Source organism: Peromyscus eremicus, chromosome X (genome assembly GCF_949786415.1).
Source record: "Peromyscus eremicus chromosome X, PerEre_H2_v1, whole genome shotgun sequence".
Taxonomy (NCBI): domain Eukaryota; kingdom Metazoa; phylum Chordata; class Mammalia; order Rodentia; family Cricetidae; genus Peromyscus; species Peromyscus eremicus.
In genome coordinates, this window is record NC_081439.1 from 120,270,073 (window position 1) to 120,297,252 (window position 27,180).

General features: G+C 39.9%; 1 protein-coding gene across 4 annotated transcripts in view; it reads left to right on the plus strand.

Annotated features, from left to right (window-relative positions):
- The window catches only part of LOC131898802 (melanoma-associated antigen 10-like), a 95,562-nt gene extending 73,315 nt beyond the window's left edge, over positions 1–22,247 (plus strand). For 3 of the 4 annotated variants that reach the window (XM_059249999.1, XM_059249998.1, XM_059250000.1), the window contains 3 exons: positions 19,185–19,274; positions 20,282–20,353; positions 20,488–22,247. In XM_059249999.1, the coding sequence (XP_059105982.1) occupies positions 20,499–21,809 (1,311 nt within the window). In that variant the 5' untranslated portion in view covers positions 19,185–19,274; positions 20,282–20,353; positions 20,488–20,498 and the 3' untranslated portion in view covers positions 21,810–22,247. Of the gene's footprint in view, positions 1–16,800; positions 16,909–19,184; positions 19,275–20,281; positions 20,354–20,487 lie in introns of all 4 variants that reach the window. The other variant, XM_059249997.1, reaches the window with a different exon arrangement.
- The last annotated feature ends 4,933 nt before the right edge of the window (positions 22,248–27,180 follow it).

Genomic DNA, 27,180 nt, shown 5'->3' on the forward strand with positions numbered 1-27,180 from the left:
TAATCTCTGCTTTTTGGCTACTTTAGCAGTGTCAGGTACTGGTTCCTTCCATGGAGTGCACCTTAAGTTTAATAAAAAAGTGGTTGGTTATTCACATAACATTTGTGCCACTGTTGTACCAGAATACCATGCAAGCAGGTCAGACTTGTAGGTTGCAGGATGTGTAGCTGGGTAATATTGATGATGACTTTTTTCTGCTCCAGTAGCATGAAGATTACCTTTAGTGAGGATGAAGGTTCTGGTTAGGAACTAGCTCTATTTATTCATATTCAATGGCATGTGAGTGGTGTCTTCAGCAGCACAGCCTTACCATAGGTGGTGAAGAGTGACCAAGAGTTATGACAATAGTCTGTGATGTTGGGGGCCATGAGTTCTATGGAACTCCTTTGGCCAATGACACAACAAGATGCAAACTGTTCCTGACACTGAAGGTTTTACTTGGTGACATAAGATGTCCAGTTGGGGCACTGCTGCCACATTGTATGGTGACATCATTTAGTTTCCTTTTGTAGATGTATGTATTTTAGGAAACTTCTACAGTGGTAGGATTCCATAAGGTTTTCCCCAAGGCCTTTAGTGTTAGTTGGCTTTCCCCACATTGTCCCTCTACCCTGCCCTCCAGAGTTACTCCTCATCTAATTCTCTTAATCTGGTTACATCTTTACCTCTTGTAACACTATATCCTATTTTCTCCTCCTTGGAAGACACCCTCCCTAGTCTCTTCCTAGTTACCAGAACCTTTGCTTATTTGGAATGAAACACACACATTGAAGGCTTAAATATTAGCTTCCATATAAGGGAAACCACAAAAAGACAAAACAACAAAAATAAAATTATAGACTAATATCTTTTATGAACAAAGGTGCACAAATTTTCAATAAAATCTTGAAAACTGAATTCAAGAACATATCAAAAATTATACAATGTGAATAAATTGAGTACATCTCAGGGGTGATTTTCCTCATATGTAAATCAATAAATGTACGCTGCTACATAAACAGACTGATAGACAAAAAATGCTTTGTCATTCCATGAGATGCAGAAAAGGTCTTTGAAAAAAATATAATAGTCCTTCTTGATAAATATCTTGAGAGCGTATGGAGAAATGGCTTCATGGTTAAGAGCACTGGCTGAGCTTCCACAGAATGTAGACTGAATTCTCGGCACCTACAGGGCAGCTCACACCTGTCTGTAACTACAGTTCTAGGATAGACATACATGCAGGCAAAACACCAATGAACATAAAAAAATAAATTATATATTTAAAACTAAAAAAATAACAGAACAAAAAATATCCTGGAGAATTTAGGGATACAAGAGATATACCTTAATATAATAATAGCAGTTTACAGCAAGCCAACAAACAGCATCAACTTAAATGGAGAGAAACTCAATGGATTTCCACTAAAATCAGGAACAAGGCAAGTATCTCCACTATTTCCATACCTATTCACTATAGCACTTGAAGTATTATCTAGAGAAATAAGACAATTGAAGGGGATCAAGGGGATAACAATAGGAAAGGAAAAAGTCAAAACATCTTTATTCACAAATGATATGATTATATGTATAATCACGCACACACACACAATATATATATATAATATATATATATATATATATATATATATATATATATATATATGTCCTAAAGGCTCTACCAGAAATCTTTGACAGTTGATAAACACTTCCAGCAAAGCATCAGGGGACAAAACTAACACCCCCCAAATCAGTAGCCTTCCTATATATAAATGACAAATAGACTGAAAAAGAAATCATGCAATAAATATTGCCTTCACATTAGGTATTATAAAACAGTACCTTTCACAACAGCCTTAAAAATATTTTGGGAAAACACTAACCAAGCAAGTGAAAGAATTGTACAATAACAACTCTAAGTCATTGAAGAAAGAAATTGAAGAAGATACCAGAAGATGGAAAGATCGTCCATGCTCATGAATCAGTAGGATTGATATTGTGAAAATAGCTATCCTAACAAAAGCAATTTACACATGCAGTGCAATCCTCATCAACATTGCAACACAATTCTTCAAAGAAATTGAAAACACAATCTTCAGTTTCATATGGAAATACAAAAAAGTCAAGATTGCTAAAAATAATTCTGAATAATAAGAAAGAAACTTCTGAAATTATCCCCATCCCAGATTTCATGTTGTATTAAGAACTATGCTAACAAAAACAGCATGCCCTTGACATTAAAACAGATACGTTGTCTATCCCGAGTTATTAAAAAAAAGCTTATTTGAAAGAATTAGAAAGAACAGGCCTCATGAAAAGAAATGGAGATACAAAAGAGACCTAGAAGTAAAAAAAAAAAAAATTCAAAGGGCTCTGTCACATTGTGTGGACCTTCTTTGGATCCCAATTCAAATAACTCAAGTAAACAAATATTGAAGGACAGACGGATGTGTGAATAGAAGCAGACTTGGGGGGGTTCTTTCTTAAAGATAACCTCCTGTCTCTGTAGCCCAAGCTGGCCTCATACTTGTAACAGTCTCAGGCTGTACCTCCAGGGGTGTATCTTCAAACCTGGCTGTTGTTAATTAGTAAGTGTGAATCTACTGATACATACATATATATACATATATATGTATATGTGTGTATGTATAATATATACATAAATATACATATATATTTAGGATTTTTCATTTTAAATAACTTATGTGTTAAATGTTACAGTGTCCAGAATGTGCATCAAAGAAATAAAAGGGTGACAAGATTATATGGGAGTAATAATGAAATAAACTCACTGCAAGTTGTGGTCAAAACCAAACCAAACCAAACCAAAAAAGGCACATTGGACAATGGAAGTGAATTGAAGATCCAGGCACACACACCTACAGATACCTTGTTTTTTTTTCCAAAGAAGCCAAAATGCACACAAGAGAAAAACCAGAGTTTATAAATAATGCTGATCAAACCAGATATCTGCATGTAGAAGAATGCAAATAAATCTGTATCATTCTTTACAAAGCTTAATTTCAAATTAATTAAGGGCCTCAATGTAAGATCAAATACTCTCAGTTTGACAGAAAAGGAAGTTGGGAATAGGCTTGAACTCATTTGCACAGGAAAGGACTTTCTTAAGAAGATGCTAACAGCATAGGCCAACAATTAATAAATAGAATCTTGTGGAGATTTGAATGAGAATGGTCACCAAAGGCTCTTATATTTGAATACTTCATTCCAAGTTGGTGGAAGTTTGGAAGGATTAGGAGGTGTAGCTTTGTTGGAGTAGGTGTGTCACTGAGCATTGGCTTTGAAGTTTCAAAATCCACACCATTCTCACGTAGCTGTCTCTGTCTCCTACTCATGGATAAAGGTGTAAGCTCTCAACTACTGTTCAAGCACTATACCTGCCTGATTGCTGCCATACTCCCTACCATGATGGTCATGGACTTTGACCTCCTGGAACTGTAAACTGGTCTTTCTAATATAAGTTGTCTTGGTATCTCTTCATAGCAATAGGAAATTAACCAAAATTGACTTCAAGAAGCTAAATAGAAAAAAAAAAAAAGAAGAAGAAGCTAAATAGTTTCTTTATAGTCAAGGACACTATCATTTGAACAATGTAGCAGCCTACAAATGGTTAAACATCATTACCAGTTGTACACTTAATAAATGATGAATATATATATATATATATAAAATTAATAGAGAACTAAAATCTTTAAAAACAAAAGAAAACAAAACAAAAACAAGAACAAGTGACCCAATCAAAAATGGAGCACAGAATTAAACAGAGAATTCTTAAAAGATGGAACACAATAGGCAAGAAACACTTTTAAAATGTTTAACATCCTTAGCCATGAGGAAAATGCAGATTAAAACCACACTGAGATTTCATTTTACCCAGTCAAAATGACCAAGATCAATAAAACAAATAGCCATAGATGCTGATAAGGATATGGGAAATGTATTCATTGCTGGTGGGAGTGCAAACTGGTATGGTCCATATAGAAATCAGTATGGAGTTTCCTCAAATAGATGAAGATAGATCTACCAGATTCAGCTATACCACTATTGGTCACATACTCACAGATGCGTCATTCTACTAAATGGACACTTGTTCATCCATGTTCATTGCTGCTCTAGTCATAACAGAAACAGCCTAGATATCTATCAACTGATGAATGGATGAGAAAAATGTGGTACATTTACACAAAGGAATATTATTCAGTTGCTAAAAAAATGGAATTATTAACTTTGTGGGTAAATGGATGGAGGTAGAAACAATCATTCTGAGTCAACTCAAATCCCAAAAGACAAATGTTTAATGCTTTCTCTTAGAAGAAGGGGTTTCAAATGATAAAAAGTTCTATATACATTGTTATTTCAAGTCTGTGATATTCTGACACAGGAAAAAAAGGTTATAGTACAAAAATGAATAGTTTCTGAGAGTTAAAAAGAAAAAGGTAAGGATGAATAAAGGCAAGTCAAAGGGGATTTAATAAATTATACTGTATAATGTGGAAAGCTAATATATGGCATCAGCTGTTAATATCTACAGAATCTGTAATACAAAGAGAACACTCTCACTACATTGAAAAGTCAAATTCAAAGAAAAATTTTAACATTTTCTCTTTAGTTTAAACACAGGTACTACATTTCCAGATAAAATAATCAAGGATACTGTGAGGAGAGGAATTGATATATGGAAACTATATTTTCTTTATTAATTTTCTGAAAAAAGTTTTCATTATATATCAAAGCTCATCTAGAGTACACTATGTAGCAAAGGCTGGCGTCAATATCATTATCCTTCTGTTTCAGCCTCCCAGGTACTTAGATTATAGGCATATGTCACTTGGCCCACTGGTGGGAACTCTATTTTCTGATCAGTTTTTTAGATTAACATGACAATGCTATAAAGGGTAAACTATTAATTAAAAATATTAAAGTTCCTTTAAAAAATTCACATTACCATAGAAGACTCAAAAACACAGTAAAAGATGCTCAAAATCACCTGGCATAGCTAAATGCAAACAAACAAACAAACAAACAAAAAACCCACGATTGAATTCTATGGCACATTAATTGGAAAGGATAAGACTAAAAAATTTTAATGTAATAGCACATGCATGATAAAAGTACTCTTTTTCATTGATGATTTAATAAAAACATATAGCCACTTTACAGAATAGTATGTTATCTTGTTCATCTCATGTTTTGTAAAACCTCAAAAGATAGATGCAGAAGATGAATAACAGTTGCCAGGACTTCAATGGGGCTAGTAATTCAAAACAAAAGTGTTGCACACGATTGAACCCAAATTACTCTTGTCAGTAAGCAAAGACTAGGGAATTTTGTTTTGTGACTTCCATTTTGTAAGTCATAAGGTGACAAGGGATATATCCTCTGGTCAACAGTGAGTGGAATACCAAGATGCATTAATCATCAAGTTGAAAGCATTAAAGAAATTATGAGAGGCTACACTAGACCAGACAGAGAAAACCTTAGTTCTCCCTCGCCATTTCCTCAGCCTTGGTACACCCAAGGCAAGGGTGACTACATGTATTGCTTCTCCTTTTGTAGTACACTAGAAAAGTACACATTTATGTCAGGATGAAAAGCCAGAAGTAACTAAACTGAGGTGGTCCACATAAAGCCAGGATTAAAAGTGATGTTTAAACAAAACAAAACCAAACTGTCACCACAGAGTTTTTGGTCAAGTATATCAAAAATAGACTAATTTGTTCACTCATTATGTATGTCATAGAGATGGAATCCCTAGCTTAAGGAATTCACAGTTCACAAGAAGAGAAGGAACTTAGTCCTTAAGAGGGGTAGCAGTAGCAAGTAAATATCATGAAAGAGATGGACAGCTACAGAATTCTGCCTACCTTGTTTTGAGCTTGGGAAGCTTAGGCAGATTGAGCTCCATATGAAAAATATAATTGTTCGTAACTTCCCCTTGGGCTCTGTCAATGATCTTATTTTCAGGGTCCCAGGCTCAATTCACAAAGCTGACCCATGTCTGGTTAGAGTACAAAAGTAGTACAACAAAGATAGATTTAGAAGAACCTTCAGTGCCTGTGGAGAGTTACCATATGACTCTATTCCTCCTCATATACACAAAGGACTCAACTTGCTCCACAGATACTTGTTAAGCCATGTTCATGGCCACTCTTTTCAAAACAGATATAAATAAAAACAAAACAAAGTTCCACAACTGATGGATGGTTAATGAAAATACACAGTATGGAATACTATTCAAACTGTAAAGAAAAATAAAATCATGAGAAATTCAGGTAAATGGGTGAAATCTGTAAAAATCATATTGAGTGAGGTAACCACGACCCAGAAAGATAAATATCACATGTTATCTCCTGTCTGTGGTTCTTAGCTACAGGTCTTCAGCTGTGACTATGTAACCTAGAGTGACTGCAGAAACCAGGAGAGTAAAAGGGAACCATGTGGAGGTGCCATAAAACATGGAATAACAGGGTATAAATGATTTGACAGTGAAATGGGAGAAATAGGGAGTGCATTAATTAGGAAGGGAAACTGAGATAAGTATAAAAGAAGAAGGAGAGATGAGGGTAAAATTACAGTAATGATACATGAAAAAGTATGATGCATCAAATTATCTAACTACATAAAATTACGTGTACTTATAACACATATAAGTCTGTGTATACGCATACACATATACATACAAATACACATTCATATACATATGCATAGTTTAAATGAAATTTTCCCATTTGGTCTGACAATGCTTCCCTAAACATCAACAAACTATATAATGAAAACCCTAATACCAGGCATGAGATGCCCACTTTTGAGTTATTGATAAGGGTTGTTCAAAGATTCCTAAAACATTATAGATTATTTCTGGTGCCCTTGTTTATCTCACAGAGGTAAGAAGTAAGTCCTTATTGCTGAAGACACCATGAACTTCAGATGCAAGAATGACAGGTTCCTGATTTGTATCTGACCTGAAAGCCTCCTCCTTGAAGACTAGCTTTCATGTACCAAAAGGCACCATGAAAGCTTCCAAGAGAAGGAACCAAACAATAGTCCAACCCAGCTATGATGCCCATGAACCACAATGGCAACCAGCATGGCACAATAAGCCTAAATGTACAGTAGTGACACATATACTTTTTCAGACACCATCAGCTCTCTAAATGGACTTAAGGCACACTCAACTGGTATAAAACTGGGCCTAGTTCTAGAAACCCCACCAATTACCTGGGGCTAGTGTAGTCGTGGCTCTTGGAGAAGAACTTACAACTACCAATTTACTAAACCAACATAATTTCCAACTGCATTCTAAATATTTAACTTCTTACTCAGAAATAAGTATACTTTTCTTCCCACATCAAAGAAACTTCTCTTTGTAACAGACATAGACAATTACAGAAAACCTCAATCTATGAAAATGCAGAGAACAAGAGAATGTGGTTCCCAGTCCCAACTGATATACCTACAACTTAGTTCCTGTACCTACGGCTCAAGGATCATTGCAGAATGGGGTAGAAAGATTGCCATAGGCAGAGGAAGAGGAAGTTTCCTGTGAGGTTGTGTCACCTACAAATGACATAGAGGCTATACTTACAAAGTATCAACAACATGGATGCTAAACAAGACCTGAGCAAGGATGACACTCATGCACATGGAAAGGCATGAACTTTAGACAAAGAACTATGGGAAACAAGGTAATGCTGAGAATGGGAGAAATGGTCTTCCTCAAAAACTAGCCCTCCCCCCAACAAAAAAAATAGTTAACCAATATTGTGTTCAACCCTGAGATCATGTACAAATAAATAACATTTTATGTACTAATGGGGGATACAATGCCCCAAGTAGACATCAACAATTCCAACCTCCAGTGTCAGTAATGGGATACATTTTTGTGTGTTGATGGCCAAAGGAATACTATAGACTCCTCCAAATACTAAAGGCTGTTTCTAAGACTATTGATTACTCTCTACAACCTGACTGTAAGGCCCTATTGCTAAAGACACCAATTAGTTATGTCATCAAACATGGAAAAATCGAGCCAGTGCACAACTAGAAGCTTTATCCCTATTGACTGTCATTCATGGTAGTGGAAAATACTTTTCATGCTACTGGAGGAGAAATGTAATTATTAATATCACCCAGCTATAAACCCTGCAACCCACATCTGTCTACAAGGTATATTAGTACAATCCTAGAACAAACGTTATGGGAGAAACAAGACACTTTTTAAAAATTAGATTTCGTGCTAACTCCATGAAATGGAACCCATACCTGACACTGCTAAAGTGGCCAAGAACCTGAGATTAGATAGGTCATGGGCCCTGAAGGAAAACCAACTACTGTTACTGTGCTAAAGGAATATAGCAATAAAATTACTCCTAATGACATATTGCAATTGAGACCCACAGATGGACAATGTGGAGAGAGTTAGAATTTGGGGGTACTCAGACCCAAATGAGATGTCTTTATCAAATCCTTCCCCTGAAGCCTCAGGGATCAATGAGTGAGAAAGACTTTAAGAGCCAGGGGTGGTGTTTGTCTCCAAGAAAACTGCATCTTTCAGACACAAGAGGGTTGATACAAATGTGAACTTACAGAGTTTGTGCAGAAGACCTGCACACGTTTAAACCAGATAACATCTCTGTCTGAAGAGGGGTAAATAGACACAAATTTCCACCACTAACAAAGAATCCGTTTGCAATTAGTGTATGCTGGGCTAGGAAAAATCTATATCTTCAATGGAGTGTCACTGGATTTATCAACCATGCTCCAAGGCGGGCCTTATGCTCAGGAGTAGTTGGCCAACACTAAACAGAATCCGTGTTTCTTGTGTGATTTTTTTTTTTTGTATTTTTTTGTCCTACTGGGTTTTTGTTGTTGTTGTTTGTTTATTTTGATTTTTATTTTGTTTTATTAATTTTGTTGAGAGGTTCTGGGACAAACATGAAGTTGTATGGATAGGAAGATGATGATGATCTTGGTGATATTGGCAGAAGGAAAAGAATATGATCAAAATATATTGACAGAATCGCAGACCTTGCCCAGAACCAGGTCAGGAGTAAGGAGTTGGAGAGGAGGTGCTTTCAGTTCAAATAGAGGGAATACCAGTAACTTTGAGCCCTGTCTGCCCCCCACCCTCCAGAAGTCAGAGTGCTACTCAATTGTCCTTGTTCCAGAACTCCATCTGGGAATTCAGAGGGGTGTGGCTTCACACTGCAGAAGGCGTGGTCCTAGGCCTGACCAATCATCAAGGGAAGAATGCACAAGACTTTCACAAAACGAATAGGGGGTGCTAGAGTTTGGCACCCGCCGTTTTTCTGGTCTGGAACCTCCGGCACTGTTTATAGCTTGCAGTTTTTCTTTAGCCCCATCTCCTACTTCAGGCAAGTGAGTTTTTTGTGAAGGGCCTAGAACTTAGTTTGGGAGGCAGAGGTTGTGACTTTGAACTGTCAAAGGGTGTGGCCCAGTGGAGGGAGGAGAGATTTTTCTTTCACCACAGCTGATTAGGTTGAAAGCGCAAGAGTGAAGGTCGTGGTGCTTTCTGTGAGTGGAGTTATATGTCAGTTCTGGAAGTTTTGCCTTGTGGAATACTGACTAGGGATTGGGGAGAGGCAGTCAGGGGATCCTGAGGATGGAGAAAGGTCCTTCCACCTTTCTGCAGAAATAGCTAGTGCTGGAGTGTTGCCTAGACTGTTAAGCCAGTTGGGGATGATTGTGGGGCTGGGTAGAGGGGGTCAGTGATGATCTTGGCTTTTACTGGCGGTCTAGTGCCATTGTGTCAGTCTCAGGATGGTGAGGCTTTCTGTGAATGAGGCAAGAGGCCAGTCAGCAAGTAAATTCTGGAATTTCTGCCTTTTCAGTACTAACGGGGGTGGGGCACTGGGAGACCATGAGGAAGGAGAATGAGCCTTCCATTTCACCATAGAAACAGGGCTTACTACAGTCCCAGCTTTCCAGATAATTAATCCAGTGAGTGGGAAGGGAACTTCAAGTCTTGTACTGGCTTTCCAGTGTCATTGTCACAGCCTGAAAAGATGGTAAGGTTTTTGCTGGGTGTTATAGCCTTGGGAACTATCAAGGGGGGCAGTGTGTATGGGGGGACTCTGAATGAAGAGTGAAAGGACACTAGCTGATAACTGTGGTCCTTCCTCTCAACAGATAGAGGAGTGTACTACACCTAACTTCCTTAACCATTTCTTCCTAGAATCAGGTTGTGAGCCCTGTGCAGTTTCTTCGATTTAGTCTGGTGGCTCAAGGGAGGTGAGAGTCTTCCTTCCTTCCTTTCTTTCTTTCTTTCTTTCTTTCTTTCTTTCTTTCTTTCTTTCTTCCTTCCTTCCTTCCTTTCTTTCTTTCTTTCTTTCTTTCTTTCTTTCTTTCTTTCTTTCTTTCTTTCTTTCTTTTTCTCCCTCCTTTTCTTCCTTGCTTCCTTGCTTGCTTCCTTCCTTCCTCTCTTCCTCCCTCCCTTCCTCCCTCCCTCCCTTCCTCCCTTCCTCCCTTCCTCCCTTCCTTCATTCCCTCCTTCCTTCCTTCCACCTCTCTCTCTTTGGTTGATTCTTTGTGAGGGGAATAGACTTAAGCCATCAGGGGTAAGGATCTAAGGCAGAGATAACTGTGGGAGGAATGGAGCCGTCTTATCTTTAGGAATGCTTAGGGGAAGGGTCAATCTTACTTACCCAGAAAGTTGCCCCTGGAGGCTCCTGGCCAGGTCTTGTATTGAAATATTTGTTTCTATTAATTCCACATCCAGAGTTCCAGGGAAGTAAGCTGTTTCAGAATATGGCTTAGACTGCAGGTAGCTCTGGAGGACGTCCAACCTTGGCAAATACTAAGGGGGGGGGATCTTGAGGGATGGTAGTGGGAACAATAAGGACGATTTGGAAGCCTTTATCTTCCTTGCATTTAGAGATCTGTTTCTACCTTTCCCAGCTCTCCTTCCTGGAATATTCTAGGCAGGCTTATTGGTGTGTGATTTCTAGGGCTGCATCATCGAAGGCTTAAGGAGCTGGTGTCCAGTAGGCACAGGAGTCTGAGCTTATCACTAGGAAGACTCTGAGGGAAAGATTCATTCTTCCCCTAATATCACTATTTACAGACAGGGGTTGGCCATGAGTCACAGACTGACATCCCCAATAGGCTCTGGACAGGTGAGTGATATGTAGGTTACTGGGCTTATTCATGGACAGTGAAGGAGGTAAAGGCTTGGGGGAGGCTCAGTTCTGCTCATCTAGAGGAGGCATTTCATACTTGAGTGAGAAACCTGTCACAGGAGTATATGCTTTTCCCCACGTGAGAAAAATGGGATTGGCAGCTCTTATTTCCCAGACAGTTACTCTGGGAAGCTCCATCTTATGTTTCCCTATGATACAAGCTGGCAATACAAAAGAAGAGGTGAGGCTTTGAGCGAGGAATGTCTTAAAATCAAGAGCACCTTTGCCTGAGAGATAGAACAGTCACAGGAGAAAGAAAAAATAAATAAAAAGAAAACAGAGGGATTCTAAGTCTTAGGAGGTTTATATATAACTATCACCATCCTGTGGAGAATAGACTACATGCCTGCAATCTCAGCCACACTTAGTTAGCTGTCATCTGTGGTAAGCTCCCAGAAATAGAGGGATCAAAGTTCATTTTCTCACTTCTAACTTGCTCTTTTTACAATGCAGAGTGGTTTCTGAACCCAAAGAACTCATGCCCAAAGAGCCCAGTCAGTACCTGAAAGAAGGAGAAAATTCTAAGCTAGGACCAAGCTTTTTCACTCCACATATCCTTAGCAATGTTCTTCCTCAGCAATTCTCTTTGGAAGGTGGAAAGCAGGGTTCCCGGATTTTGGTATATTCTGACTTCTGTTATGGGAGTCCAAGGGATATAGATTTTCATCTGATAAGGTCAAATTCAGCTCAGCTAGGGGTGGAATTTTAGACTAGCCAAATATCAAATAAGGAACCAAAAGAAGAGAGGGATCTCCTTTCAGACATGACATGACAGTCCCACTGGGCTCTGGTTGCCATCAAGAAGGCTCAAAGTCCCCACCTACAATGTTTTCAGGAAAGTCTGAGGTTTATGGTTCACAGAAGGTGAAGGAGGTTATCTAGACCTGGCCAATCATGAACAGAATGTTCCAAATTTGGACTAGAAGCCTCTCTCATCACTGATGTAGAGAGTACTGAGCTCCCTGGGTCAGTGCAGTTTTTCCCAGAGCCACCAAACATGATAAGGGTTGTAATCTTTCCGGAGTTCAGTGTCTGGAGTCTGCGGGATGTGAGGCTTTGTGACAGCACTGGACTCTGGTCAGCAGTAAAAGAATCCCAAGTTTGTGAAATATTAAAGGAAGGACCTTGAGTGAGGACTGAGCAATCTCCCCTCTCCCGGAGAAATGGAGCTACTAATCCTCCCTTCTTAGAGCTTTAAACCCCTGAGCTTCAATTTCCTGTTCCACATAGGAAGCCTAAGGGAGATGAAGCAATCTTTAAGGGACTGGGCTGAAATTTTGAGAGCAGGGAGATGAATCTTAGCCTTGGAAATACCAAGAAGAGGAGCGTATGAGACTGAGAGGACTCTGAAAGAAGATTAGAAGCTTTGGCCTTCTCCAAGGTACAGAAGGGGCTCAAGTTCTCTTGTGAAACAAATAGCCCAGAACGTCTCCAGACAGATGGAGGAAGGGGCTGTTTCCAGGGTTCCAGTTTGGAAGTTTGAGGGAAGTGAAGCTTTTTCATATGGAGACAGACTCTAGTTATCAGAGGGGTGGGAAGATACTGATAGAGGAGTGGGTGCATGAAATTTCCTCACAGAAATAGTGTCGTTCCCATACCATTTGCTGAAATAGTTGCTCCACAAATCTTGGCAATTTTTTTTTTTTTTACCTAAACTCAGCTACCAAGTTCTATGTCTGGAGTTTGAGGGAAATTGTATTTTTCAGGAGGTGACTGGGCTAGACTGGGTCCAGTATAGGTTTGGGATAAAGCCATTTCCTTGCCTGATTTTGGGGGGGGAATCTGAAAGATGTTAGGCTGTTTGAAAGTTAACTTGATTTGGGTCAGAGGTTACCCTGCCTAGATAGCCATTGAGAGGAAGCCTTTAGGAAAGTGCTGGGAGGGATCAGAGAAGTACATATAGGGGTAAACCAGTTACACTTGCTCAGGCAGTTCCCCTTGCTTTAACCATTTTTATCCTGCAATCAATGCCTGGAGCCCAAGGTAAGGCTTTTTCAGAGGGGCATATGAGGACGGCGGGGGGGGGGGGGGGGAAGGGGGGGGAGGAGATAGACCCTGTTTTCTCACTCATAAGAATAGGGTCCAAGAAGACCTGCCTGTCCAAGGAGATGGCCTGGGATCTTCTAGGCCAGGTACATTTAGGGAAACATGTTAAATAATATATTTCCCTAAGTATTGTTAGAAATAGTCTTAGGGTCCCAAAGAAGGAAATCCCCAACATGAATAATGTGTCTGGATAAGACAAATTTACTTCTGATCATAAGGATGACAAATTCTCACAGAAATGGTTGAGCAAGCACATCCAGCAGATGCGGCCTCCCTCTTCTGTCCCTAACACAAGAGGGGACTCGGCTGTTCCTCATTTGCTGAGATCTAACCTCACAGTCTAATTCTGCTTGGCTAGTTTGGAAAGCATCTGGAGAAGGAAAGGAGAGGAGATGGGGCACGTTGCTGGCTGGATAGGCATTTTTTTCTTTTTATTTCTTATTTTACTTTATTTTTGTATGTATGGGTGTTTTGCTTACAAGCATATACATATATGGACTGTGTATGTGCCTCATACCCATGGAGGTCAGAAGAGGGATTTGGATGCCCTGGGACTGGAGTTACAGACACTTATGAACTGCCTTGTACGTTCAGGGAATTCACTCTGAGTCCCTCTGGAAGAGTAGCCTGTGTTTGTAATTGCTGAGCCATCTCTTTAGTTCAATATTCGTTTTTAACAAAGAAGGAAAGTTGGTTACAGTGGCTGGTCAAATATTCCTGGATCACAAAGGGCAATAGGCATAGAAAAAAAAAGATTAGACCTCTCACAGAAGGCATATATCTGGGAATGAAGAAAACAAGTCGGAGAGCATGTGTATTCAGTAGTGGAGAAAGAGGAGTGTTCAAGGTTTGTTATAAAGTATTTGACAGAAAAGATGAAAATATGATGTTTTTCACAGTTCTATGTTGGAAACTGGAGGGACATGAGGCTTTTGGATGTGGGGCTGGACTTGGGTTGGCAAGTGAAGAATTCTAGCAAACTATGATGAATGAGTAGGAGCCTTTCCCTACAGTAAGATGAGGGTGTTGGTCCCACACACAAAGAAAGTTTCTGATGGAATCTCCATTCCTTACCAAATCTCCATTCCTGACCATGACTCACACTATTTTGTTTCCCAGACTTTCGTGTCTGGAGATCATGGAAGCGAAACTTCTCTGAAGAGGACTCTGTACTCAGATTGCTAGGGGAGAATTTCTAGCCAGGGAAAATCTTGTGGGTTTTATGGAGATCTCTTAGTTCTTGTCTTCTTGAAGGAGTGAATCCAGTGACTCAAGAAATAAAGATAGTTTAAAGAGAAGTTTATTTAACAAAAGTAAACAAAGCAAACACTCCAAATACAGAATGGACTAGGCTGCCTCAAAGTGAAGAGCTGCACTGATGAGTCTATGCAACTATTAAACTTATAAAAAGTTTTATAAGTATTCAGGGGGTATGTGGCACATTCCTAGGATAAGGTGATCAACAATTTTCCCTTACAAACAATGCTGGACAAGGTCACCTCTTTTAAGGAGTTTCTTTCCTAATTCTCTAGAAAAGTAAGAAAGGGCCGAATCCATAACTTAAATGGTTAATGAAGTTAGGGCCTTTTTAAGAATGTTACTTTATATGTGTGGGGAAATGTTCTGGTATCTTAGGTTCTGATAAAGCAGCAACAACCTAAGCTTCACTTCAGCAATGTTTAACCACAAAGGTGTGTTCTGTTCCTTCAGAAGACACAATTACCAGGTCCTGCTGCAGTTTTCTGCGGTTAATTCCTATGGACGTCTTTGCCTCCCAAGCATCATCCTGAGGGCTTTACCTTAAAGGAGGCCTTGCAGAATTTGTTGTGTTCTTTGCTCCCCCAGATAGAATTATTCTGCCTGTGCCCTCCCAGGAAGCCATCCCTGCCTGGATGAAAGAAAGAAAAGCAATGTATGATTCGCTGGGTTCTATCCTGATAGGCCAATGGAATTGAGACTTTGGAGAGGGAGCTGGAGTTTGAGTCCTGAGGAGGTGGAACTTGAGGGAAGAATATGAACATTTCCTTCACCCACAGACAATACAGGATGCCAAGCCCATTTGTCAGAGTACATTCTCCTGAGGGTGGGGGCTCCAGGTTACATCACACTTCTAAATATTTTCCTCATGTTTCATTTCTGGAATACAAGGGATTTGCAGCTTTTTTTTGTAAGGGGCTCCATTCCCTGATGATACATATCCATCAGTGTAAACAACGGACTTAAGAATGGAACCTTCTTTTCTCCCCACAGAAATAGTGGGAACACCTTCTTTTGCACCTCACGGTGCTCTGCTTTAGGGCATGGGTCAAAATCCCTTTTTCCAGAAGTGTCATGGCCAGAGTCCACAGGAGGTGAGGATTTAGGGGTGGTTTGGACTTAGGACTGCTGGGAAGGGTTCTCAGACAAGACAAACATTCAAGTGAAGGGGGCTATCACAGGGCACCAAGGGAGGGATTAAACAGCATCCCCCTTCCAAAAAAGAATGGAGCTGACCCTGTCTACCCTAGCAATCATCTCTGGCACATTATGGGCTGGATAAGCAGTGTGCTGTTTCTTGGATTCTGTATTGATAGTCTCTGGGGATTGAGGCTTTTGGATTGTATAGTTCCAACCTTGGTAAACACCAAGGTAAGACAATAGGAGTTGAGGATTGTCAGTTTTCCCTTTTCCCATAAATATTGTGGCCTCAAATCCCATATTTTCAAGCAGCTTCTCTAAAGTCTAGGGGTTGCATGTCAAATTTTGGATGAAATAATTTGTTTCCCTGAATTCCATGTGGGGAATCCAAGGAAGATAAATATTTTATGGAGTGGGCTGGATTCAGAATAGCAAAGGAAGTGGTCCCAGGATTGGGAAATATTGAGAAGAGATCCCCTGAAGAATGAATGAAAGATCCTGATGAGACTTTAGAAATCTCCTACTCCCTCACACATATAGGGGTTTGGGCTTCACCTTCCCAGAATTCTTATGAGGAAACATCCAGAAGGGGTAAGAAATATGCTACTTCGAGCTTATATCTGATTGGCTGTGGGCAGTGAATTCTTTGCTGGATGTAGTGGAGCACAATTATCTTGGGAGAATCCTAGCCTTAAGGGTTAGGGTCCAAAAGGAAAAATGGAAGGGAGTCTCCCTGACCTCTGTAGAAATAGTTATGTGACTGTGCTCCCTAACTAGGCTGTGTCCTGGGAATTACTAGGCAAGGCTGCAGCTCTAAATGTTGTTTCCATAAATTCAGTATCAGGAGTCTGTGGGATCTGAGGGCTTTGGAACAGGCCAAGACTCAGAAGTCCTAATCTGGAGGGGAGAAACCTGAAGGACAGTTGGGCGCCTTCCACCCCTACAGGAATAATTAGGCTTTAGTCCTGTTTGACCAGATTGTGGCTCTGGGAACCTCCAGGCAAGGTTGCAAGTCTAAACATTGTTTCCACGAGCCCATTATCAGGACTATGGGACTTGAGGTTTTTGAGATGAGCCTGAAACTGGTTTATCAAGAGCAGGGTCAGCCTTGAATGGGAGGAGTCTCAGAGACTAGTGGGGGCTTTCTTTTTCCGTACAGAAAGAGGTGTGGCCAATTCCTTTTGCTCAGACGGTTGCCAAAGAGGCGTCCAGTCTGTTCCCGCTTGGTGTTTGTTACCTGGAGCTCCGTATCCGAAGTCTAAGGCAGGTAAGGCCTTTTGTGAGAGGGCACTGGGTTTAGTGGAGCACAGGTTCTGACCTCAGGAAATATTGAGGAGAGAGCTCTGAGAGTGAAATAAAAAGTTGAGAGACGATTGGACCCACACATATAGGGGTCTGTCCAGTATTCATCTCGGAAATGTTCTAGAAATATTAAGTGGTATATTGTTTCCAGCTTTCATCTGGGATACTGAAAGCAGTAAGACACTAAGAGTGGGCAGAACTGGGTCAGCAGGGCGTAAGTCCAAGTCTGGAGGAATGTAAACGGAGAGCCTTGGAAGGACAGTGATCAGAGATTGGGAGAATTGGTCTGCAGTGCAAATAATAGGGGCTTGTGAATTCTTCCCTGGTAGAGAGGCTTTTAGGGAGGGAGCTAAACTCAGCTCACTGAGTGGAGAGATGCTAAAGGATAATGTGAGCTTTTCTTCCCACAGAAAGAGGCATAAGTAGTCTCATTTCTGATGTAGGACCTCTAGGAAGACCCAAGGAAAAGGGGTTCATGTTGTTTGTTTCTCTTTGCTGTGCTGAGAGTTCCAGAGAGATGAGGCTTTTTGTCAGGTGGCAGGACTGGCTGGCAGGGAAGCAGTGGCAGCTTCAGCAAACACGAAGGGAGTAACGCAAGGATTTGGGGCCTGCCCCTTTCCCACAGAGAGAAAGAGGCTGTTCCACTTTCTCAAACAACATTCATCTCAGGGAAGCGTCAGGCACTGTGAGCAGTTTACTGTGTCTAGAGTTTATCTTGCAAGATGACAGAGGTGAGGCTCTGATCATCATGTGTAAGAATCTGAACCTTGAAAAGGAGGAACTTGAGAGCGCAGCCTTTTTGCTATCCCTACTCCCCCCTATAGAAGTTGAGATGGAACCTCAGTGCTGCTTGTCCAGGAAATTTCTTAATTAATTAAGCTCTAGGCCAGTGGTTCTCAACCTTCCTAATGCTGCAGCCCTTCAACACAGTTCCTCCTGTTGTGGTGACCCACAATCATAGCATTATTTTCACTGCTACTTCATTTTGCTACTGTTATGAACTGTAATGTAAATATCTGATATGGGGGATATCTGATATGTGACTCCTGTGAAAGGGTCATTCAACCCACATGTTGAGAAGCACTGCTCTAGACCATGTCACAATACAAAGTGTTTTGCTACCCTGGTGAAATGTTCGGGGAATCAGAGAGGTAACAATTTAACATCTGATATTGACTTGGGTTTTTCACTTTAATTCCTGCATGGAGAAAAATCAGGGGCAGATCTCTAAGGAGGACTGGGAGGACTCTGGGGAAAGATGAAGAGTCTGCCCGTCTTCCACAGGAATAGACCTCTGCCACTATTGTCCTCAGCTCCTATCCCTGTGTGACTCTAGGCAGGCCAATCAATGGGACGTTTCCCTTACTCTATGCTGAGTTTTTTCAATGGTATTAGATACCAAACACCATACTTAGGAGTTCCAGTCTTGAGAGACATAAATCTGAGGGAAGAGTCAGAGCTTTTCCTCCTCCCGCAGAAATAGTAGGGAAACAGGCCTGCACACTAAGGTACTTGCTTATTGATCATTAAGGAAAAAATAAACTGAAGGAGGCCAGTGACAATTCTGAAAGAAGAGGAGGATCTCTTGGGAGGAGGGGTGAGACTTTCCCTTTCCCTTCAGAAATCAGTAGTGTTAGTCCTGCTTCCTCAGACAGCCTTACCAGGATTACCAGGATGCTGAGACGAGGTATCAACAAAAACACTTTTTAACCATAATTCTGTGTGCAGATCCCAAGGAAGATCTGTTCTATGAGAAGGGGAATGTATTCAAAAAAGCTGGGAAGGATTCTTTGCCTTGGAAAATATCCAAGAGACTGCCCCAATGATGGAGGACTGGGGAAAGTCTGACAGAGTCCTCTCATTGATATTTTACAAACCTCTGCTGCTAATCACATTCCAGCCTCTTCACAAAAGGCCTCCCAAATTTAAATCATTGACAAACCATACCCCCTCTCTGTCTGGAGCCCCCCATCACAGACAATCAGACAGAACGGAAAGTGAGTTCCTTTACATCCTCCCCTGTATAGTCCAGCACCCCCTAAAAGAGCCTCATTAACTTCAGAGTCCCAACATGGAACTCAAGAACCTGTAACAGTTCTAAATTACCTGAAGCATCTCAAGACAACTACGTGGCCAGTTAGGGATGTCTACCTTTAATTCTGTGGTGGTAGAGAAGATTTATAGTTCTTAGAGCAAAGCTTCATTAGTATTTCACTGCCTCACTGTTCTCTCTATTCTCAGGAAGTAAGCATCTTCATTAGAAGAGAAGGCCATCTGGAAAAGAGGAATAGCAAGCAAATCAGCAGAGAAAAAAATCTGTGTGGAGAGCAGGTAATAGTCCTGAATGAGGAATGAGGACACAGTTCTCTTTTTTTTTTTTTTAAGGGACAAAAGGTATGCTAAGCTTGACTATATCCTCTTGCCCTCTCTTGGAGGAGCTGTGTACATGGTCATATAAGGTTCATACCTTATCTCTATGCTCAGATAATTGAGTGCTTGCTCTGAGGAGGCAGACCAGGAGCAACAGAGGGAGAGCTCTGAAAATTATCATTATAAAGAATGAAAGATCTTACAGCAACTTGATGTGCCATGCTTTGTTGATATCCATGGGAGGCCTGCTCTTTTCTGAACAGAAATAGGAGTGGATTGGGGGGAGCAGAGGGGAGGTGAGGGAAGGAAATGGAAGGGGAAGAGAGAGGGGAAACTGCAGTCAGTATGTGAAATTAAATAGATAAATAAATAAATAGATATATAAATAAAAAGGAAAAAAAAAGAATGAAAGAATCTCTAACCTAGGGGAGTTGTGATCCCTGCAGTTTGGCTGGCACTATCTTGTCATTCAGTTAGCCTGACATGGTTCGAAATGGTGCTCCATCACTTCCACTTCACTGTGTTAGGGATGTTAAGTCTTGTCCTGTGAATTTGACCTCAATCTACCAGATGGGTATAATCCATTTCTTCCTAGGGAGAAGGTAAGCACAAAGGGGGCCTTTCACCCCACAACTATTCAGAGTTCAGCCCCAACAGCCAGGACAACCCACTGTTCTACTTTTATTCTTAACCTATGGATGCCACCTAGTTTCCTATTACAAAACTCCAGGAACTATATGAGTACCTTGGGGTTAGTTACATGTTTTCAAAATCATAGAACATAGAACGAAAGAGACCCAGCAAGTGTCAACAGTCCAAGTTAGATACACACTTGAATATGCACAAACATTATACTGTAGAACACAGGGACCCCAAGGCAATTGATCCCACATACTCTAGTGTACTTCCTGAAGTCAGACTCTGCCATCTGGCTGAACCCTAAGTACCTTTATCACTTTCTTCTATAGGTTCCTAAAGGACAAGCCAAATAGAAAGGCTGCAGAACTCCAAGGCTATACCATATTACCTGGAGAAAACCTGTAAGTTGGCTTTTGTTATAGCCTTCAAGAGCAGATATTTCCTTTTGATGCTGCCCACTCTGTTTTCTTGCCTCTCCATGCCTGTGGAATCCCTTCACCCTCACTCCTGTTTACATTCTGTCTTCTGTCTCCAGAAAGCAAAATAATGTCTCGCTACGGAAAGCACCCACGCCTCAGCCTGGAAGAAGGTGTAAACTTCCAGAACCCAACTGAAACGGATGAGTTCCCACTGGTTCCTACACCTGAGAAGGAGGAGAGAGAAGGAGAAGAGGAGGTAAAAGAAGAAGAGGAAGAAGATAACAATAAGCAGAAAAATGAGGAAGATAACAAAGAGAAGGAAGAAGAGGAAGAAAAAGGGAAAGAAGATGAAAAGGAAGAGTGTGATGATGAAGTGAATGATGAAGAAAATGAGAAGGGAGAGGAAGAAGCAGACTTAGCTTCCATCTTTTTTTCATCTTCTAATGTCTCTTTTCCTACTTTTACCCCTCCTTCTCCTTCCTCCTCCTCCTCCTCCCCCTTCTTCTCTCCTTCCTCCTCCCCCTCTTCCTCTTCCTCTTCCTCCTCCTCCTCCTCTTCCTTCTTTTCTCTGGTTCAGAGCAACCTAGGGGGAAATGAGGGCTATGCTGCTGGGATGCTGAGCATTTTTCAGAATGCTCCAAGTTTCTTTCCCTCACCTACTTTAGGGGAGAATTTAGATGAAGCAAACAGTCACCAGGAAGAGAGTTCAGGTGCCATTCAGTCTCCAGAAGACCCTGAAGCTTTGCTGAATATTGTGATACAAGAAAAGGCTACTGATTTGGTATTTCTTTTCATTTACAAGTATAGAATGAAGGAACCCATCACATTATCAGAAATTTATGAGGTTGTCACAAAAGATTATGAGGATCATTTTGCTGTCATCTTCATTGAAGCTTCTAAATGCTTGGAGATGACCTTTGGCATTGATATAAAGGAAAGTGACCTTCTAAGCAGTGCTTATGTCTTTGTCAACTCACTGAACCTCACCTATGAGGACATGCTGAATGACAATGATAGACTGCCTAGAAATGCTTTCCTCATAGTTATTCTGGGTGTAATATTCATAGAAGGGAACCGTGCTTCTGAAGAAAGAATCTGGGAATTTTTGCAGCTGGTAGGAGTGTATGATGGGGAGGAGCACTTCATTTGTGGGGATCCCAGGGAGTTCCTCACCGTAGATCTAGTGCAGCAAAATTACCTGGAGTATCGGCAGGTGCCTGATAGCCAGCCTCCATGCTTTGAGTTCCTGTGGGGTTCAAGAGCCTATGCTGAAACTACCAAGATGAAAGTTTTGGAGTTCTTGGCAAAGATGAATGGGTGTGACCCAACTGATTTCTCAATCTGGTATGAAGAGGCTTTGAGAGATGAGGAAGAGAGGGCCTGGGCCATAAATGACTCTGCAGATGGAAGTCCAACCACTTGGTTTTTAGAGCGTTGATTATCAGTTTTGTTTTTGTTTTTTGTTTTTTTTACTTCGTGTGAGGGACCTGTTTCTACGTGGGTTCACTCTAATTTTGAAAGGAGCAGCCAAAATTTTAAGTAAGGGAAAAATCAAGCTTAGGCTCAGTAGAAAAGGTTAAAGAATCACTATGTTAATTGGGGGTTTGCTTAGCTGTTTAATTTTGGGTTAATTTTAAATGTTATTCCTTGTAAGCAAAAGTTTATTTGCTTTAGAATCTATGAAACTGGTAACACTTATTATAGTTTTTTTTTCAAAAATATAGTGGAAAATTATGTAATGTAGTTAACTTTTGAATTAGTTTAAACCTTTTAGTTTATTCTGTAAAATTAAAATGCAGTGTACATTTATTTACCAGGCTCATGTAAGAAAACAGGACATATTAATAAATCTTAATAAAGACTGCTCACTGACTCATTCACCAAATATGAGTGAAATTTTTCTGTTTTGGAAAATAATATGATATTGGGGTTAGGTGCATGGAAAAATAAGACACTTCCCTCCAGAGGGAATGGTAGAGTCTGTGAACATCTATCATATAGGGAACATGGTGAGATGTGTGTCAAGATGTAAAGAACAAGTAGAAAGAAGGAACAAATGAGGAGAAGGGTTTCCAGTTATCAGAAGCCAAGAACAAAGGTTCAGAGCCAGTGAAATTGGGGAATTGGGGAAATTAAATGTTTTGGGATATATTTTATATTAAGCCATGAAAGGCATCACAGGCCACAGGCTTAGTAAATCAAAACTAAGTGTTCTATGCTTAAAGGTCCAGGGATTTCCTAGGAACAAAGAGGTGCATCCTTTCAGTCTGCCTACAAATTATCAGTGCGTCATTTTTTCCCCTGCCCTGGGAGTCAGAGCCCTCTCTCCTACAATGCATTAAAGTGGGTGTTCTTGACTGCCATTTGTACTAATTCAAACATGGTCAAGGATCTGGTGACAGTGAAGTTACTATACAAAGTATATACAGAGAATGATCAGTCAGGAGAGAAAAAAAGAAAGAGCTAGCTTTTTTTTTTCATTTTTTTAAGAGATTTTCTATTCATTTTACATACCAACCACAGATTCCCCTGTCCTCCCTCCTCCCACCCCCCAGCATTTCCCCCCCCAACCTACCCCCCATTCCCACCTCCTCCAAGGCAAGGTCTCCCATGGGGAGTCAGCAGAGCCTGGTACATTCATTTGAGGCAGGTCCAAGCCCCTCCCCCTGCATCAAGAGTGAGCAAGGTGTCCAACCATAGAAAGAGCTAGCTTTTTACTTAACTGGGAGTTTCTAATTTTTTTTTTAGCTAAGCACACCCGACTTAGCCCCCAAATAATACACTGTCTATAAGGGAGTATGTGGGTTTTAGTTGTAAAGCACTTTTTTCTGATTTGGTATTCTTTCTCTCCCTGAGTTGCATTTCGTGACATACTTTGGTTAATGACAACAACAAAACCCAGGGGATAAGACGGCAGGGTCTATACTCAAATTGATATTCAAACTAACTTTCATTCATTAAATAACCAATATATTTGGGCAGGACGCCAGGTGTTTTTCAGTCAATGCATTCTCACTCTGCTGCCACATTTCCCAAACCTGCTTCTGAGAGGCTTCTGGTTCTTTGTAATTATCCAAAGAACAGGCACCTGGTATGTGGCCAGGCCTGGACAGGAGTTTATCTATGGTACACTTTGTTCCCTATCTCCTAGCCCAAGGCATGTCTTTGGTTTCTTGCTTCATTTCTTGCTGTTCCAAAATGTCTCAGTTGACAAAAAGATGCAATCCAAATATTCAAAGCATAATGAGGATAAAAATTTGTGATTGCTTTTCACATTACTAGTAAGGTTATCTTGCCCTTGTAACCAGAAAATTTCATAGCTGTGTCCTTGGAAGTAAACAACAGCTTTGATCAAATGTCAAATTTTCTAGTCTTGAAATTCTCAGCCCCCAGAAATATTTCATCATTCAAACAATCAGAAAATTAATCTTCACACAAAGATGGTTAGATTTGTGCAATAACATCAAGATTTTGGGGGTTCCGATGGATGTTATTTAAAAATTCAATACACCAACAGAAGCTTCTTACCAAACAGGAGAACCATGGATCTTCTCAGAAAATTTATAGTCAGTGTATAAACAGACATGATATGAAAGGCTACGGAAACATCCATAAGTGAAAAATTGCTGAAGTCCTTAGGAGAAAATGTAAAACCAATCCAGAGCCCTATCATAGCTACCACTCAGGTTTAATATGAGAGTTCAGTATAGCCTGAAGTAGGGTCCAGAGGAGAGGGGGTAGGAATCTTGGTAAGAACTGTGGTTGTGATATACAATACCTTACCTGACTAGGCTTAATATATCCTTGAATTTCCAGTCCAACTCTAAGATTCAGTGTGATCTGAGCATGCAGTTATAAGGAGTGGGCCAGAGAAGTTCTAGATCACATGTGCTGTGGCACAACACTTCTGGGTCAGGGAGAGTCAGCTGTGTCTTCTGCATAATTCTGAGTAAGCCACCTCCTTTGTCCACTCTGATGAGTGTCTGTGGTCTCTCAAATGTGCTTAATGCTCACCAGATGGTATGTATTTCCCCTTCGTGATGGAGAAGATGACTCTGTTAATAGGGTGAGGGCCATGTGGCCTGTGATTTAAACAGGCAAGAAAGAAATCCAAGTTCAGTGAATAAAAGTGTTCAGCTTAAGGATGAAGAATTGAAATGGAAATGCATAAGGATGAAGTGCTGAGGGAAACACATCTGGGAACATCATCTATGTGATGTTCCCTTCTTAGACTTAGCCCTTTTAATTTCTAGGTTTTATTACCTTGGTAGGTAATTCTTCTAAGTTTGTCACAGTTGTTCTATGTTGCCACCAGATATTATCTGAGGTATTGGAACAAGGTATAGTTATCTTCTTCAGCATAGATTGAAAACATATGCAGCCAGAATAGATCTTTTTTATAGTAAAAGAAATACGTGACTTGAAAGACAGGGAGGGAACTCCATGGATCACACTTTTGAAAACCTCTTCATATTGAAAAAATGTTTAGGTGTGAGGAGGAAACATGTAAAATGACACCATGCCTTTGCTCCCCATTGAAATCCTGAATGAACAGATCATTGGCACCATTTTGATTTTCTACCAAGGAGGTGGAAGACCCTGGTAGAGCTCATGTTCCACATTTTGATTCAACATATGTGACCATCTGCAATTTTATGCATTTATTCACTCTTCTGTTCTTTCTTTGATTAAATATTTACTGAGTAAATGTGGAGAAAATAACTAAAGAAAGCACAGGATTATAACTAGTCATCTAACTTAAACAATGCAGGGAAATAGTTCTAGAGAAGTTGAGGAATTCATGCATTGAGGTAGTGGTAGCATGTGTATACTACCAACTAATCCCTCAAAATTAAAACAAAAAATCTTTTAAAAAACTTTTTTAATTGATTCTTTGTGAATGTCACATCATATATCCTGATCCCATTCATCTCCCTGTACCCTTGCTCCTGCCCACTGCCCTTGCATCTCCCTCAAAAAACAAAATTTAAAAGTAAAACCCAAAACCAAAACAAAACAAAAACAAAAATCAAAACATTATCATTATCAACAACAAAACAAATAAAAAAATCTCAGTGTGGAAGCTGTAGTGTGACACAGTGAGTCACACAGTGTATCTCTTAGTCCATACATTTTTACTTGTAAGTGTTTATTGCAATTAGTCATTTGTCTTGTTTGAAGCCTCTAAAAAATACTATCAAATTTTAGCATAAGTAATGAGTGATCCAGTATAAGGGAAATTTATTCTAGGAATTATTTATTTTAGCACCTCAAAATAATGTATTAACATTATATAAAATAATGTGTAATAGTTAAATGATTTAGTTGGGAATGATGATGTACTACTAGCTGCCTCCATGTGACCCAGTAAAACAGAAGAGTCAGAATATGAAAAAAAAATAGACATTCTAAACAAATAAGAAGAGGAAAGCCTCAGAAATTCATGAAGATATTGACAGGATATCTGAAAATTGTGTAGAAAAACAGTGGTGACTCATGAAAACCAAGCAGAACATAGCTCCAGATTCCTCAAAACATAAGCCAGGTGGTCTGGAAGATAAGGATCTTGCACTCATTCCTACCTTCAAGAGAAGCCCATAGCCTTTCAAGACTCAAAAGCAGATGGAGGTTTTGGTGAGAGAGTTGACCAGCAGTGGAGAGAAATTTCATTCTAACAGGCTCTGTAACTTGGAGAGAAGGGACAGCATGCTATCTTAAGAGATAACTTATCCTTGGAAGCTGAGCCACACTGGAGCCTCCAGGAGGAACAGCTACAAGATTTAGAGATGACATGTAAATAGCTCTAGGGTGAGAGATAGCCCAGGGAAGCAGCTGTGGGAACAGACACTGGAAAACCCATAAAATGCCACATAGACTCAATCCAGAAATAGTGTGCTCAGGGAAAGGAGCCATATTTTTGGTTGTTGAAAGCAGATCTCAACTGAGAGTGATACTGGAGTTTGATTTCATTAATCTTGAGATCAGCCTAATAGTCATTCACTGCTTTTAAGCCTGAAAACTGTAAAACTTTTGACTCATACTCAACAAACACACACATCCAGCATCAGAATATCATGGAATTATAAGGACAGATTTTACACCTATACAGATTTCATTGCTATGGCTTCGTTTCAATGTCCTAACACAATTGGGAGGCACCTCCTGATATCCTTCCTAACTTAGCAATATTTTTATATTTTACTATTTTTACAAGCATGTTTTGCTCCTTATCTTCTTTGAAACATTCATCTAATTCTGTTTATACCTTTAGTCATTATCTAACAATCTTTTTTTCCTTTCTTTGTTATTCCTTTTGGCTTATGTCTCCCATGTTTTCCCATTTTTCTCTCTACAATAATTTTCATATTATTTTGTTGTTCTTTAAAAATAATGCTTCCTATTACTCCAAATGCACTTATTTAATCTTTCATGTTCTTTTTTGTCTTTTGTAATTTCTTTCTCTTTTTACTTCCCCTCTTTAACATCCTTCTCTACCTGTCCTCTCTTTATTTGATTTATGTAAACTTGCTTCTTTCATGTTTACCTTTTCTCTGTCTCCTGCATTTTTCACATTCACTATTTTTTAAATTTATCCCAAGGAGACTTTAAAATTTCTTCTCTAATTTCCTCAGTATATTTTTAATTCTCCAAGTACTTACATAACTTCTTTAATTTTCCTTATTATTGACTTTTGGTTGTAATTTATTGTGGTCTCATTAGATGCAAAAATTTTGTATGTGAAATTGATAACCTATTTTGGTTTAGGAAAAGTTGCATAGATTTCTGTGAAAAGAAAAAAACGTTCTCCT